Below are 15,903 nucleotides of genomic sequence, written 5' to 3' on the forward strand. Positions count from 1 at the left end.
TCATGCATGAAAAAAATATTGTTATTCTTTTGTATTTTTCAATTATTGAAAAATAATGGAATTAAAGATCTTGATTCATGCATGGTTTTAATCATTTAAATTGATTGTGTTTTCAAAAAAGGCTTCTGCATGTATTTACTTTGCATAGAGATGGACATTCTTGTACGGTTTGGTTCACCCGGATTGGATAGTGTGTTGGGTGCCGGTTGTTAGGATTTTAAGTATATTAATACTTAAAAGAGGGTGAATGGGAAATGGAGGGAAAATAAAATATTTGAGTTTCATTAGAGATTCCCTCCTTGATGAGGGAACATTGTCCCATATTGGAAGAGGAAGATGTTTTTTTATGAGTATATAAGCAATTGCTTTTCTTCTAGCTCTTAAAGAGTTGAAAAGAAGGCAAGCCTCGCGTCGTCATCATCGTCGCTCGCTCGGCTCGGGTTTGGATTCGGATTTGGATTCGGATTTGGTCAAATGATTGATTGATTAATTTTTTGGACAAAATAGTAAAATATTAACAGAAATATTATAAAATATTTGTTTTAATAACAGAATATTAATATTAAAATAAATATTAATATTAAATCTTCCAATCCGTTTTTCAGTTGTGTAACTGAAAATTAAACTACCCTCTCCAATGTTCCCTCTTTATTTTCCCTCTTTATTGTTGAGTAAATAGCCATTTATGTAATGACATTTATGTTGTGGCCGTTTTGCATAAACAACCATTCTGAAGAGTTGTGCCTCTTCAGATTTCAGCCCAACTTTGGCTATAAATACAAGTCTATTCTGCTCAGAATTTCCGTACGAATTTTTTGAGTTCTTCTCCTTTCTTCTGCATATTTTAACTTCAAAGAAAGCAACAACAAGTGTGATTTGCTACCGAACTTTGTATTCGCTGAAACACTGGGGATTGAAGTACCACTACACCAGTGTGTAATTCCTTCTATCCTGGGAGGAAATAACATAACCTTGAGTACTAGGAGGGGATTAAATTCTCTAAGGAAACACTATGAATTCAGTGGGCTCGAATTGGTTTTTTGTTATTTCGTTTACATTTTTGTTTATGTTATTTTATTTTCTTCAGAATTGTTTTACAAATACAGATTACTAATAAACTTAAGAAATTTAATATATTTTCTGTATTTGTACTCACTATTTCTGGAGAGTAAAACCTTTGTGGTTTTGTACTCTATTGGAGATTAAAATCTATGTGATTTTAACGTTTGTGTCATTCTTTTACAGAAATGACTAATGATAATGTGAACCAAGTTGTTCCAATGGTGACTGCCAATGCCTCAACGAGCCGAACAACACCGACAACATTGGCACTGGCGGAGAAACCCGGAAAAATTTTCGAAATTGATTTCAAGCGCTGGCAACAAAATATGTTCTTCTATTTGACTACTCTAAGTCTCCAAAAGTTCATCAAGGAAGATGTTCCTGTGATGTCCGATGAAACTTCAGAAACTGAATTCTTTCTCGTGATTGAGGAGTGGAAGCATTCAGATTTTTTGTGCAAGAATTATATTCTAAGGGGCTGGAGGATGCTTTGTATAACGTCTACAGTGGCGTGGAAACATCAAAAGAACTGTAGACTGCGCTTGAAAAGAAATATAAAACCGAAGATGGTGGGTTGAAAAAGTTCGTTGCTGCAAATATTTTGGACTACAAAATGGTAGATAGCAAGTCTATTATTACCCAATTCCAGGAATTGCAAGTGATTATTCACGATCTCCTTGTTGAAGGTGTAAATCAAATTAATACTGATGTTGAAAGTAGTAATCTTAGTATTTTAACTAACAAAAATTTCATTGAAGGTCGTGTCATCAACGAAGCATTCCAAGTAGCAGCGATGATTGAGAAGTTGCCTTCTTTGTGGAAGGACTTAAAAAACTACTTGAAATACAAACGCAAGGAGATGTCCTTTGAAGATCTCATTGTTCGATTGAGAATCGAAGAGGACAACAAAGCTGCGGAAAAGAGAGGTCGTGGAAACTCAACAATAATGGGAGCAAATATTGTTGAAGAGAACAAAAAGAAGAAGAAGGCTTCTGGACTGAAATACAACCCAAGCAAGAAGCGGTTCAGTGGAAATTGCTACAACTGTGGAAAAGCTGGACACCAATCTACGGAGTGTCGTGCTTCGAAGAAAGACAAGAAGAAGGGTCAAGCAAACATGGTTGAAAAGCATGATGATGTTGATGACTTATGTGCCATGCTTTCCGAATGCAACTTGGTGGGCAATCCTAAAGAGTGATGGATTGATTTTGGAGCCACTTGCCATGTTTGTGCTGTTAGAGAAGCTTTTGCTACTTATGCTCCTGTTAAACCCGATGAGATGATTTCTATGGGAAATGCTGCAAAGGCCAAGATTGAAGGATGTGGGAAGATATTTCTCAAAATGACTTCCGGCAAAGTGGTGACTTTGAACAACGTCCTTCATGTTCCCAAAATTAGGAAAAATTCAGCGTCTATTGGACTTCTTGTTAAGAATGATTTAAATGTGTATTTGTATCCGATAAGGATGCAATAAGTAAGAACGAGATGTTTGTAGGAAAAGTTTACCTCACTGAGGGCCTTTTCAAGCTGAATGTAATGGTTGTTGAAAATTATAATAAAATTTTGAGGTTCGTCTTACTTACTTTAGTCAAATGAATTATGGCATATACGTTTGGATCATGTCAATTATAAAACCTTACGGAAAATGATTACTTTGGAAGTATTGCCTAAGTATGGATGTGACAAATAAAATGTCAAGTATGTGTGGAATCTAAGTATATTAAACATCCTTATAAGTTAGTTGAAAGGAATTCAAATCCTTTAGACTTAATTCACACAGATATTTGTGACATGAAGTCAATACCATCTCGCGGTGGGAAGAAGTATTTCATAACTTTTATTGACGATAGTACTCGATATTGCTATGTTTAATAACTTAATAGTAAAGATGAAGCAATAGACGCATTCAAGCAATACAAAATGAAGTTGAAACGCAACTTAACAAGAAATATAAAATATAAGAAGTGATAAGGATGGTGAATATGAATCTCCTTTTGAACAAATATGTTTATAATATGGAATTATTCATCAAACAACGGCCCCTTACATGCTCCAATCCAATGGCATTGTAGAAAGAAATAATCGTTCATTAAAGGAGATGATGAACGCATTGTTGATAATTTTTGGTTTGCCACAGAACTTGTGGGGGGGAAGCCGTTCTTATGGCTAGCCGAATACTAAATCGAGTACCCCATAGCAAAACACAATCCATTCCATATGAAAAATGGAAAGGAAGGAAGCTCAACTTGAATTATTTTAAAGTGTGGGGGTATTTGGCAAAAGTGCAAGTTCCTAAACCCAAAAGGGTAAAGATAGGACCGAAAACCGTTGATTGTGTTTTCATAGGATATGAGACTAATACCGACATTCATAATAATATGGATATAGAATCAGATAATGCTGAGTTCTTTGAAAATATATATATCCATATAAAAAAGAATGTGAGTCGATTGGTGAAGGATCTAAACAATCTCGGGAAGAAACAAAAGAAAGTATACTTAATCAGGAGGATCCAAGACGTAGTAAATATCAAAGAACGTCTACTTCATTTGGACCAGATTTTGTGACTTTCTTATTGGAAAATGAGCCTCAAACATTTAAGGAAGCTATGTCTTCTTCGGAATCATTATTTTGGAAAGAGGCAGCCAATAGTAAAATAGAATCCATATTGAACAACCATACATGGGAATTGGTTGATCTTCCTCCTGAAAATAAGGCAGTATTATGGGCCGGGACCGTGTCTAAATGGGCTAAACAGGCTGGGCCTAACGATCCCGGGCCAAACGGTCCTGATGGGTGGAACCGGCCCATTGTGGGCCTAAGCCCACATGGTCCCAGGCTAGATGGGTCGGGCCCATGGGCCTAAACAAGCCTAATTGTTTCGGGCTATTTTTTTAATTTTTTTTTATCTAAGGCAATTTCTTGTAAATTTGTAAACTATATATATATACTAATATAAATTACTTATATATATATATATATAGTATGTATATATATAGTATGTATAGTATGTATATATATTGCCTTATATAATATATAGCTTATATATATTATATATACTATATCTATATCTATAATATATATATCTACAAATATATATACATATATATATATATATACTATATCGATATCTATCTCTATAATATATATACTATATCAAATTTAAACACAAAATAAATTGCAAAGAAATATTCAAGGGAATATCTTATAATTTCTTTTATTACGACATTAACAAAATGGAAATATCTTTCTTAGTCTTCCTCCCCCCAATGGAATGAGCGCAACAAGGTACTAATGCCACCATTAAAAGGAAAAAAACTAAGGAAGATGTGCCAAAATACAAGTTACATATTAGTTTATGTATTATCTCTAACAAATTTCATAAATCCTTCAAGGTCCGGAGGAATTTCCGTTGGTGGTGGCGGAGAAGAAGCTTGTTCATCACCGCTTCCGGGTGAAGCAGCATCCTGCGCAAGTTCCGCTAGCATTTCTTTATAAGCTTCGTCTATCTCCGGTTGTGATTCTGCAAGTCCAAAATTTCTTCTTTCCGAACGGATCCAATCTCTGAAGAGTACTGATTTTTCCAAGCTCTCCCTCATAGACGCTCTATGATCACCGATTTGAAGTCTCGCTTGACTGAAAGCGCTCTCCGATGCCACTGTTGAAGCTTGAACACTTAAAATATCTCGAGTCATCCTTGAAAGAACCGAATAGTATTTTTGTTTGTCCTTCCACTATTCCAAGACATCAAAGGAGCCGTCGGGATTCTCTAATTCAAGTCCATGCGACAAATAAACTTGAAGCTCATTTAGTTGTGAACTATCACCAATATTATCACCTTGAGAACCCCTGAACTCCGTCCAAGAACTAAGTGCTTTTAGGCCCGCAGTTCTTTTAGATAATTGCGAACTAGACAAAGTAGAAGTTGGAACATTTGATCTAGCATGATCTAAGGCAAGTTGATAATCATTATAAAATGTTTGAGCATTTATTTTAATTGAGGTTTTTGCATCTCTAAGTTTAGCAAATTCCTCATCTGAAAGTGATAAAGCCTTATAAATTTTTGTGTACCAAAAGTGAGGACCTCCTAATTTCATGGTAGGATTTAACATGGCAGCAACACCAAAAATAGGGGGATAGGGAAAAAAATATTTTTTAAACTTATCTTTCATAGAATTAATAGCAAGTTGATAAATTACCCCACCCTCTGAAAATTGAGTAAACAAATCTGTAAGTGCTGCAATATAAACTGAACAGTTAGAAATAATAGGATAATAGTGCCCAGATAATTCATTTGTAGCAACATGAAATTGTTCTAAAAAGTCTACAAGCATTTTAACATGAAATTGTTCTAAAAGGTGTTCATCATCATCATCATCATCATCATCACCACCAACACGAGCATTAAACGTTGCGTTTATTGAATTTTTATATTCATATGCAACAATTAAACTTTCATATATGTAATTCCATCTAGTCAGACAAGGTTTATGAACCTTTCTTTCTCTAAAGCCAAATTCATCACATTTTTTAAAATATTCTCTAAGTTTACTTCTATGGTTTGAATAAAAAAGTCAATTAAGAGCCATTTTAACCTTTTCAATTTCCACATTTAAAATTTTTATACCATCACCAACGATTAAATGGTAAATATGACAAATACATCTAACATGGAAAATATTACTAAATGCAGGATTTAGTGTAGTTGTAAGCAAGCCTATAGCATTAGTGTTACTAGAATCATTATTCATTAAAACTGACATTATTTTATCTCTAATGCAAAAGTATCTACAAATATCTACAACTGTGTTAGCAATAAACTTACCTGTGTCTGTGTGGCGTGAATTAATTATTCTATAAGCAATAATGCGCTTTTGCATTATCCAGTCCTCATCAATCCAATGACTTGTAATAGTTAGATCACAGTCATTACCACTTCTACCAATATCAGTAGTAATAGCAATGCGACAATCCATATAAGTAAATAAATAGCACAAATAATATTCATATTCATGTTTATATTTATAAATATTGCTCTTTACGGTTGCGCGAGGCCATCCTTTATAAGTAGGATTAAAAGCTCTTCTAATATAATGCACAAAGTGAGGGTTAGAAGGAAAACTATAGGGTCAGCACATAACAGTATCGATTTTTGCCAATTTTTCATGATCTTTATTTGGATCATAATATAAAATGCCACCAGTAATGGTGTTAATTCCCGGTTGAACCAGATTTGACCCTGTACTAGGGTTAACCTCAGTATCTACACTTCTCCCCTCTTGCACAACTTTCATTTGTAAATATCTAGCTTTATCTTTAAGGTGTTTGTGTTTGGTCAAAGTACTCGTATTGCTACGGTCTCCAGTATATTTATGAGCCATCAAAGACCCACAAGTTTTACACTTAGCCTTATTTTGTTCTCTTGTTTGAGTAAAAAAGTGCCAAACAAGAGATATTTCGGTCTGTTTAGAAGGTTGTCTATTAAAAGTAAGGGTTACAACAGGAGGGTCAAGCGGGGCATTATTTTGATTATTATCAGTTGAGTTATTAACAGAACTAATAGGTGTATGATCTAAATCCGGTTGTGTTTCATCTAAATCATCATTTTCAAAGATAGTTTGATTAGGATAAAGAGCATTCATAACTTCATCATTTAATTGTTGACTTGGTGCAACATCATAGCAAAATTGACTATCGGAAAATTGAAAATAATGGTTATCACTATCAAGAATAACAAGTGGAGGAGGACGGGTAACATGTATGGGTCGAGGAGTCGGGGGAGGAGGAGTAGCTTGGCAACTAGATTTACCAATTTTAGATTTTCCCTTCCCACCAAATAATTTTTTCAAAGAAAATGTCATATTAATTATAATTATACAAACTAAAACAAACAAAATTATAATATTAAAACTTAAGAGTTGGAACAAGTTTACTGAATTGACGAACAACTTCTTGAAAATTGTATATCGTTGAAGACTTGAAAACTTCAATTCACCAACTTCACAATTTTTCACAAAATTGCAATAATAAAGTAAGTAATTATAGAAAAAAATTAGAGAGAGATTGATGAATTTGTGAGTAAAAATGAAAGAATGAGGGAGTATTTATAGTTGAGAATAGGGAAAAGTGTAATTATAAAAAGTTTGGGGCTCAAATGGCTATTTTTAAAAAAGCCAAATGGCTAAAATTGTAGGCCAACGGCTAGTTTTTAAACTTCTAACTGTTGGCCTTTTTTTAAAAAAAAAAAAATTTAAAAATAGCCATTGGGCCCGTTAGGCCAGGTTGAACCGGCCCAGGCCCGCCTGCCGGTCCTGGGCTCGCGGTCTATTTGGGGGAGGACCGGCCCACAGTGGGCTTTTAGGACCGTTAGGGACCGGCCCGTTTGGCCCGTTTGCTAGCGGTACCTGGCTGGGCCTGGCCCACAATACACCCTTACCTGAAAATAAACCGTTGGGTTCAAAATGGATCTTTAAGAGGAAAATGAAAGATGATGACACTATTGACAAATTTAAGGCAAGACTTGTGGTCAAAGGGTATAGACAACGAGAAGGTCTTGACTATTTCGATACATACTCTCCAGTTACAAAAATTACATCCATACGAACGTTAGTAGCGTTAGCTGAAGTTTATGGTCTTGAAATTCATCAAATAGATGTTACGACATCCTTCTTAAATGGAGAGTTGGAGGAAGAAATTTACATAGAACAACCTAAAGGGTTTGTGGTTCCAGGTAAAGAAAAGAAGGTATGTGGACTTGTTAAGTTCCTTTACGGACTAAAACAAGCACCCAAACAATGGCATGCGAAATTTGATTAAACAATGTTGTCAAATGGTTTTAAAATAAATGAATGTGATAAATGTGTGTACATTAAAAATGTTTCAAATCAGATAGTCATTGTTTGCTTATATGTGGATGATATGCTGATAATGAGTAATGACATCGCCAACATAAATGCGACTAAGCGCATGCTAACTAGCAAGTTTGATCTGAAAGACTTGGGAGTTGCTGATTTAATTCTGGGAATTAAGATCCATAAAACTTCTCAAGGTCTGGCATTGTCACAATCTCATTATATTAAGACAGTACTTGAAAAATTCAAGCACTTGTGCTTTAAAATTGCAAAGACTCCAATTGACATGAATCTTGCATTAACAAAGAACAAAGGCCAAAGCATACCACAATTGGATTATGCTCATGTGTTAGGTTGCTTAATGTACATCATGAATTGTACACGACCAGATATAGCTTGTGCTATAAGTAAATTGAGTCGATATACGAGCAATCCAGGTCAATCTCATTGGATGGACATGAAACGAGTTTTGGGGTATTTAGTACATACCCAGGACTTTTCTTTGCACTACAGTAAATATCATGCGGTCATTGAGGGATACTGTGATGCAAATTGGATCACCAGATCAACTGATTCCAAGTCCACAAGTGGATATGTATTCACTATTGGTGGATGAGCGGTATCTTGGAAGTCGTCCAAACAAACTTGTATTGCCCGCTCTACAATGGAGGCTGAATTCATAGCCTTAGATAAAGCCGGTGAAGAAGTTGAATGGCTCCGGAATTTCTTGGAAGATATTCCATTTTGGCCCAAATCGTTGGCACCAATATGCATACATTGTGATAGTCAAGCGGCAATTGGAAGGGCTGGGAGCGTTATGTATAACGGTAAATCTCGTCATATATGACGAAGACATAAAACCGTTGGACAATTAATCTCTAGAGGAATTATCAAAATTGATTATGTAAAGTCAAGTGATAATGTGTCAGATCCACTTACAAAAGGCCTAACTAGAGAGGTAGTTGAGAAGTCATCAAGGGGAATGGGACTGTGGTCGAGAACAAGTTATAGTGGTAGTAACTCTACCTAGAAGACTGGAGATCCCAAGATCTAGGTTCAAGGAGATCAAACAAAGTCATTAATGACGGTTCAACATTGTCAACTAAACTTTTGGTCCATTCTCGTGATGAGATAATGTTCAGTACCAAGGATAAAACATTAAAGCTTTTTAATGATTTCTAAATTTGATATGGGGTATATCAAATAGTATATATACGGGATGACATGTTTAGGAATCACCTATGTAAGTGTGAAGTGTTAGCCGCTTCAAGGAGAACTTTGTAAGGCCAGTTCTCTACGCACTTATGAAACCAGGCGGTATTCATGGCTGAAACGAACACAACAATGAGAACCAAAGAAGGTTAAGGGTTGGTTGTGCGACTTATGGTTGTCTAGGTATACACCAAAGTTCGACAGTTCAAAGATATCAAATTTACCGATTGACCGAGTATATCCGACATAAGTTCACTATGGAAAGTTCAAAGGGAAACTAACTTATCCAGATGCAATTAATCTTTGCTTGCGAATCACACAGTTTTGCATGCATATTTCCGTGATATAGCCATTCCCCATTCATGTGGGGGATTGTTGGGATTTTAAGTATATTAATACTTAAAAGAGGGTGAATGGGAAATGAAGGGAAAATGAAATATTTGAGTTTCATTTGAGATTCCCTCCTTGATGAAGGAACATTGTCCCATATTGGAAGAGGAAGAGGTTTTTTTATGGGTATATAAGCAATCGCTCTTCTTCTAGCTCTTAAGGAGTTGAGAAGAAGGCAAACCTCGTGCCGTCGTCGTCGCTCGCTCGGCTCGGCTCGGCTTCGGATTCGGATTCGGATTTGGTCAAATGATCGATTGATTGATTAATTTTTTGGACCAAATTTATTTGTTAATACATTTATTTGTCAAATCGATGATCGATTTATTTTTTTGGTCACGTAATTTTGGGTCGCTACACAATATATATATATATATATATATATTTTATCTGGTCAAACTATCTTTTATCTGGGACTTTGTGGTTAAAAAATCTCTACGAAATTTGAAACATTCAAAAATCTGATTTCTATGTGTTATCGCTGCAGCTGTGAACACATAAGTTATACTTATGATCGCAACAAAACACTATTGGTTCTGGGGTAGCACAAAGTTGTGATTGCAAAGCCAATTTTGCGATTACGGCCCCTACAATCGCAAGATATGAGCTGCGATTGTAGGAAAAAGTCCTTGTTCCACTAGCCTACTCACTGATGCTATCACGCCATAAGCTTGTGATCGCAACATGCACTAGATAATATTTTCCGAATTCAACATTTTTCAAGATGCGTTATGGAAACTCTACCCAAACCTGCGAAGAGAAGTCAATGTATTTTCTCCTTTCAAGCAGCTAGTCAGCAAACATTCTCCTATCTGAATTCGGTAGGCCTATTTTTGTTATTGACTATTCAAATCCTTAGGCTTTTTAACCTTAGGATAATAAATTCTTATTTATTGATCAATCTAGAGACTTCATTTTTCTTTTTCTTTTTTATCATTCTTTTCTTTCTTTTGGAGCATCCAGGTTTTTACATCGGATTTGAGCCGCATTTCTGAAAATATTTGAATGTATGTTTAAATTGTTGTCAGTTAACAAGTCTTGTGAAATGTTTTCCCCTATTAGCAGCAACAACAACATACCCAGTATATTCTCACACGTAGGATCTAAGGAGGATAGTGTGTACACAATCGTTAATCCTACCTAGTGAAGGTGGAGAGCTTGTTTCCAATAGACCCTTGACTCAAAAAAATAAAAATAATTAGGACATATGTCATGGTTTAAACTCAGTCTTTCTATTTGTCTATTTTCTATCAGTCAGAAACATAACATTAACCCAAATGTTCTAAAATTAACTACTCACATTGTCGTTCATTTTTCTGTGGATGTCTAATTTAACCTATAATGTCTTCAGTTTGGGCCTCATGTCTAATTCAAACCCTATTTGCCATGTCTTCAATTTGGGCCTCATTTCCTTATCCATCAAAGTACATAAAGTTATTCAAATGAGATTAACGAAGAGAAATTTTCATAAAGCACTATCTTTTAGTGCTAATTAGCTATTTATTGATATTATTTGCTATATTACGGATTGTAGATACATTTTATGTTGTTGTAAGATGTATTAGATGTATTTAAGCTACTGTATTCATGAATACAGTAACAAAAATAGGCGTGAATCAGCGAAGTCCAGCTAATCAGTTGTTGTATTCGAGTGTATTCGACTGTATTCATGGCGTGAAACATGGAATTACAGCTGGACAGGTTATTGTATTCGACCGTATTCACGGTGTGAAACAAGGGACTACACTGTTTTTAAATGGAAAGTGAATCAGTTAACATAATAGACTCCTAATATAACTCAACAAACTCAATTATAACACACAAATTTTATTTTTTCAGTTATAAAAAATATTCTCAACCGAAAAATACCCCAAAAACATAGCAATCTTCAGAGAAATTATATAATCATCTGAATACATAAGTTATATTAATTAAAAAAAATATATGAATACATTCATGGCATATAGCGAGACAGTGAATACAATGAAATACATAGAATACAGCGGAATACATTGAAATGCAATAAAAAAGATAGTGAATACAATGAAATACATGGAATACAGCGAGATATATTAAATTACAATGAAAAAAAGACAATGAATACAATGAAATACATGAAAATACAGTGTGATACGTTGAAAATACATTGAAATATATTAACAAAAAATCAAGTTGCTCAGCCCCAAACTCCAACGTCTTTGTTCAAGAACAAACCTTAATTTCCGACGAATCCGCCGTCGAGCAAAAACCCTAAATCTTCAAGTTGCTCAGCCCCAAACTCCGTCGTCTTTATTCAAGAACAACTCCAATGTCTTCTTGTCGAGAGGGCCGCGATTCTGACTCGAAACGACCTCCAAATTTGTTTCCATAGCCAAGGCTTCGCCAAATAGTCCACCTTTATTGGATCCTTGTAGCAAGAAAAGAACTCACAGAGAACACTCGTTTGCTGCTAGGCCTTCATGTAATACTATCTTTTGTTTCTAATAGCTTCAGATTCATGCTCAACAGAATTAATAAATTGAGCAGTCCTCGTTACCTCCCAATCATTAAAATTCCTTCTAAGTTTATGCTCTAAACCTCGTTAGCAATTATACAAAGTGTTGAGAGAGAGATGGGGTGGAGAAAAATCTGAAAGATTGAGAGAGAGAAATAATACAAAGCGTATTTTATGGCTTAAGGGTAGGATGTGACCATAAATAGATATTTCGCTATAAAAATCAAAAGGTAGCTATGAAATATAATTTTTTAAAAGGGTATTTATTTGAAATAAATAAGGTATCAACCTTTACTATAGGAGGTAAAAATTCCATTAATGAAACCAGCCTCCATTGTAATCGAGCTTTTTATCTAGCTATATTATAATAGAAACCTATTTACTACTTTTATTTAGGTTCCTTATCAATTACTTTATATACCTATATTCACTAGTTTTATACAAAACCTTAAAAAAGATAAAATGAAATATACCTTAAATAATGGGTATCAGTTACACAAAATATCCTATATTTAAGATACCCAAAATCAGTACTTACCCAAAATCCCTTCACCGTAAGAAACTCACCTCAAAATCATCACCTCTCTTTGCAATTACCAAATCCCTTCACCGTAAGAGACCCACCCCAAAATCATCACCTCTGTTTGCAATTACCAAATCCCTTCACCGTAAGAGATCCACCCCAAAATCGAGCTCTTGAAAATGATTGAGAATATAACTTGGAGTTTATATCTCAATTTTGAGGGAGATTGGTTAAGTTTAGAGTTGTTTTTATGTAAAATTTCATATTGAAAGTCGAAGAAGAAAAGTTTCTGAATTGTATCACGATTGTATTATAATTGTATCATATTTATTTCATAATTATATCACAATTGCATCAAAGTTGTATTTGATTTGTATCTGATATATCAATACCTAATACAATTATAATACAATGTTGTTTCAGAATTTAAGTTTAGAGTTGTGATTGAAACTTGAAGAAGATGAAGAAAAATGAGGAAGATCAGAATTGTATCACGATTGTATCATAATTGTATTTGTATTATAATTGTTGCAGAAATTATATCACAAATGTATGATAATTGTATAGGGTGATGAGCAATTATAAGTTATGAGCTATTATCCTATTAGTAATAATTTTGCTAGAGTTTAACGATTTTTGAATTGTTGAAGAATCTTTGTAGCAACTGATTTTTTTTTCATCGCATGACATTCTACGTCGTGTGTATAGAATTCTAACTACAAAGAAAAAGTTTCTTTTTCATTTCTATTATGGAAAGCAGTTTTGTGCTATTGGATTTGTTAGATTAGATATCACCTTCCTGACATTATAAGGTGTCACGACCCTAACCCCGAACCCGGTCGCGATGGCGCTCTCATGAAGACAAGGCCAACCAGTTCAACCTAACTCAACTTTTAAAGCAGTTAATCAACATAAAAATAAACATGATTTAAACAATACTGAATAGCGGAAATATCGATAACAATGCGGAAAGTCCAACCCGACACAGCCCTAACCGGGGTGTCACAAGTCACGAGCATCTCTAAACCATAATACTAGTCTGCTAAAGTCATAAACTACTACAATTGTTTGAAAGGAAACAGAAATGATAGAGAAGTAGAGACACATGGCTGCGGACGTCAACAACTACCTTGTAGTCTCTGAAAACCGCCTAGAACTGGAGGAATCAGCACTTAGGAGCGGTACCAGCTACGCCTGAATCTACACATAGGTGCAGGGAGTAAAGTGAGTACTCCAACTCAGTGAGTAACAAATGTAAATAACAACTAAAAGTAAGAAAACACACAAAACACAAGGCATTCTATACTGAAGAAGTAAAAATCACATAAAAATAGTAAAACTATGAAGAGTCAAGTAAATCCCTTTTCATCAAGTAAAACAAGTAATTGACAGGTAAGTAAACAAATAGAAGTTCGCCTCTCGGGCACAGTATCAACAAATCCGCCCCTCGGACAACATCTCAGAACAGTACCAGCCCCTAGGGCTCAATCTTACATCACAATAGGTACCCGCGCTCACTGGGGGTGTACAGACTGCAGGAGGAGCCCCTTACGGCCTAAGCACAATATCAAGCCATCTCGTGGCATCAAATCTAGGCCCTCGACCTCATATCAATCAAGACACCTCGTGGCATATTTTTGTATCTCAGGCCCTCGACCTCATATCAGTATCAATGTATCCTCACAACTAGGCCCTCGGCCTTACTCAGTCCAAAAATCATCACAAGCCCCTTGGGCAATAGTAAAACAGTATTTCTTAGCCCAAAACATCATTTAAAAATATCATTTAAGTCTCAAAACTGAGTAAAATGACTGAGTAGTAAAACAGTGGAAAATAATATGACTGAGTTCAAGTAATAAGTCAAAACAGTGAGGAAATAGTAATAAAAATCCCCGAAGGGTTCAAATAGTTGGCATAAAGCCCAGATCATGATGATAGCAAATAAGTTTCAATCAAATACGCGGTAAAATCATCAATCGGGACGGACCAAGTCACAATCCTCAATAGTGCATGATCTCATGCTCGTCATCAAGCGTGTGTCTCACCTCAATATAGCACTACGATGTGCAAATCCGGGGTTTCAAATCCTCAGAGCATCATTTACAATCATTACTCACCTCGAACCGGCTAAATCTCTAATTCGCGACGCCTTTGCCCCTCGAATCGGCCTCCACATGCGTCGAATATATCCAAAATCAGAATGACTACGTCACAATATGCTAAGGGAACAAAGCCCAAGCAAAAACAATCAACAAAGGGCACGATTCCCGAAATTACCAAAACCCGACCCCGGGCCCACATCTCGAAATCGGGTAAAATTTATATTTTCAGAATCCTTATACCCTCATGAGTCTAAACGTACCAAAATTATCCAATTCCGGTACCATTTGGTCCTTCAAATCATCATTTTATATTTTTGGAAGATTCCACAAATTTTCTTCCCAAATTCATCCCAAATCACGAATTAAATGATGAATTCAATGATACATTCATGTAGTCTAGCCAAATCTGAGTTAGAATCACTTACTCCGATGAAGTTCTTGAAAAACCTTCAAAATATCGCCTAAATCCGAGCTCTCTAGGTCAAAATATTAAATAAAACCCAAAACCTCGTATTTATAGAGTACTCCACGGATTTCCACCTCTGCAGACCGCAAAAAAATGATTGCGGTCCGCATAAAAATGAATGCGGCTGCATAGGTTTTTATCTGTAGTGATATACTTTAGTATTTTGGCCATAACGTTCACTACAGATGTCCAAATTGCGATATCTTTATCTTTTTGGAAACTACACACGAAGGCTACAACTTTTTTTTTTTAAAATCATCTCAAAATTCGTTGTAGATCAAAAGATATGAGCTTCCGAAGTAGGACCAGCGAAATGTTCCCCACCGCGGCCGCACTTCATTTTATGCGGACCGCGCTGGTGGGTTCCGAGGCCTGCAACCCTTCTGGACCTGCTACAGCTATGATTTTTGGCCTAAAACATCCCGGAACTTCAAACCAATTGTACCAACACATCCCATGACATCGTTCAAATTTGTTCAAAACTTCGGAACGCTCACAACAACATCAAATCACCAATTTAACATAGGATTCAAGCCTAAGAACTCCAAGAACTCTTAAATTATGCTTTCGATCAAAAAGGCTATCAAATCTCGTCCGAATGACCTGAAATTTTGCACACACATCCCAAATGACACAATGAAGCTACTGCAACTCTCGGATATCTATTCCGACCCCTATATCAAAATCTCACATATCAACCGGAAATCGCCAAAATATCAACTTCGCCAATTCAAGCCTAAATCTTCTCTGCAACTCCAAAACCCATTCTGATCGCGCTCCTAAGTCACAAATCACCTCCCGAAGCT

The 15,903-nt window shown here is 35.6% G+C and overlaps 1 protein-coding gene across 1 annotated transcript; it reads left to right on the top strand.

Annotated features, from left to right (window-relative positions):
* Positions 1–1,675: 1,675 nt before the first annotated feature.
* Positions 1,676–2,536, top strand: LOC138875874 (uncharacterized). Its single transcript, XM_070154750.1, has 2 exons — positions 1,676–2,256; positions 2,302–2,536. Exons 1-2 carry the CDS (start codon positions 1,676–1,678, stop codon positions 2,534–2,536), a joined length of 816 nt encoding a protein of 271 aa, XP_070010851.1.
* Positions 2,537–15,903: the final 13,367 nt, after the last annotated feature.

Source organism: Nicotiana sylvestris, chromosome 1 (genome assembly GCF_000393655.2).
Source record: "Nicotiana sylvestris chromosome 1, ASM39365v2, whole genome shotgun sequence".
NCBI classification, from domain to species: Eukaryota; Viridiplantae; Streptophyta; class Magnoliopsida; order Solanales; family Solanaceae; genus Nicotiana; species Nicotiana sylvestris.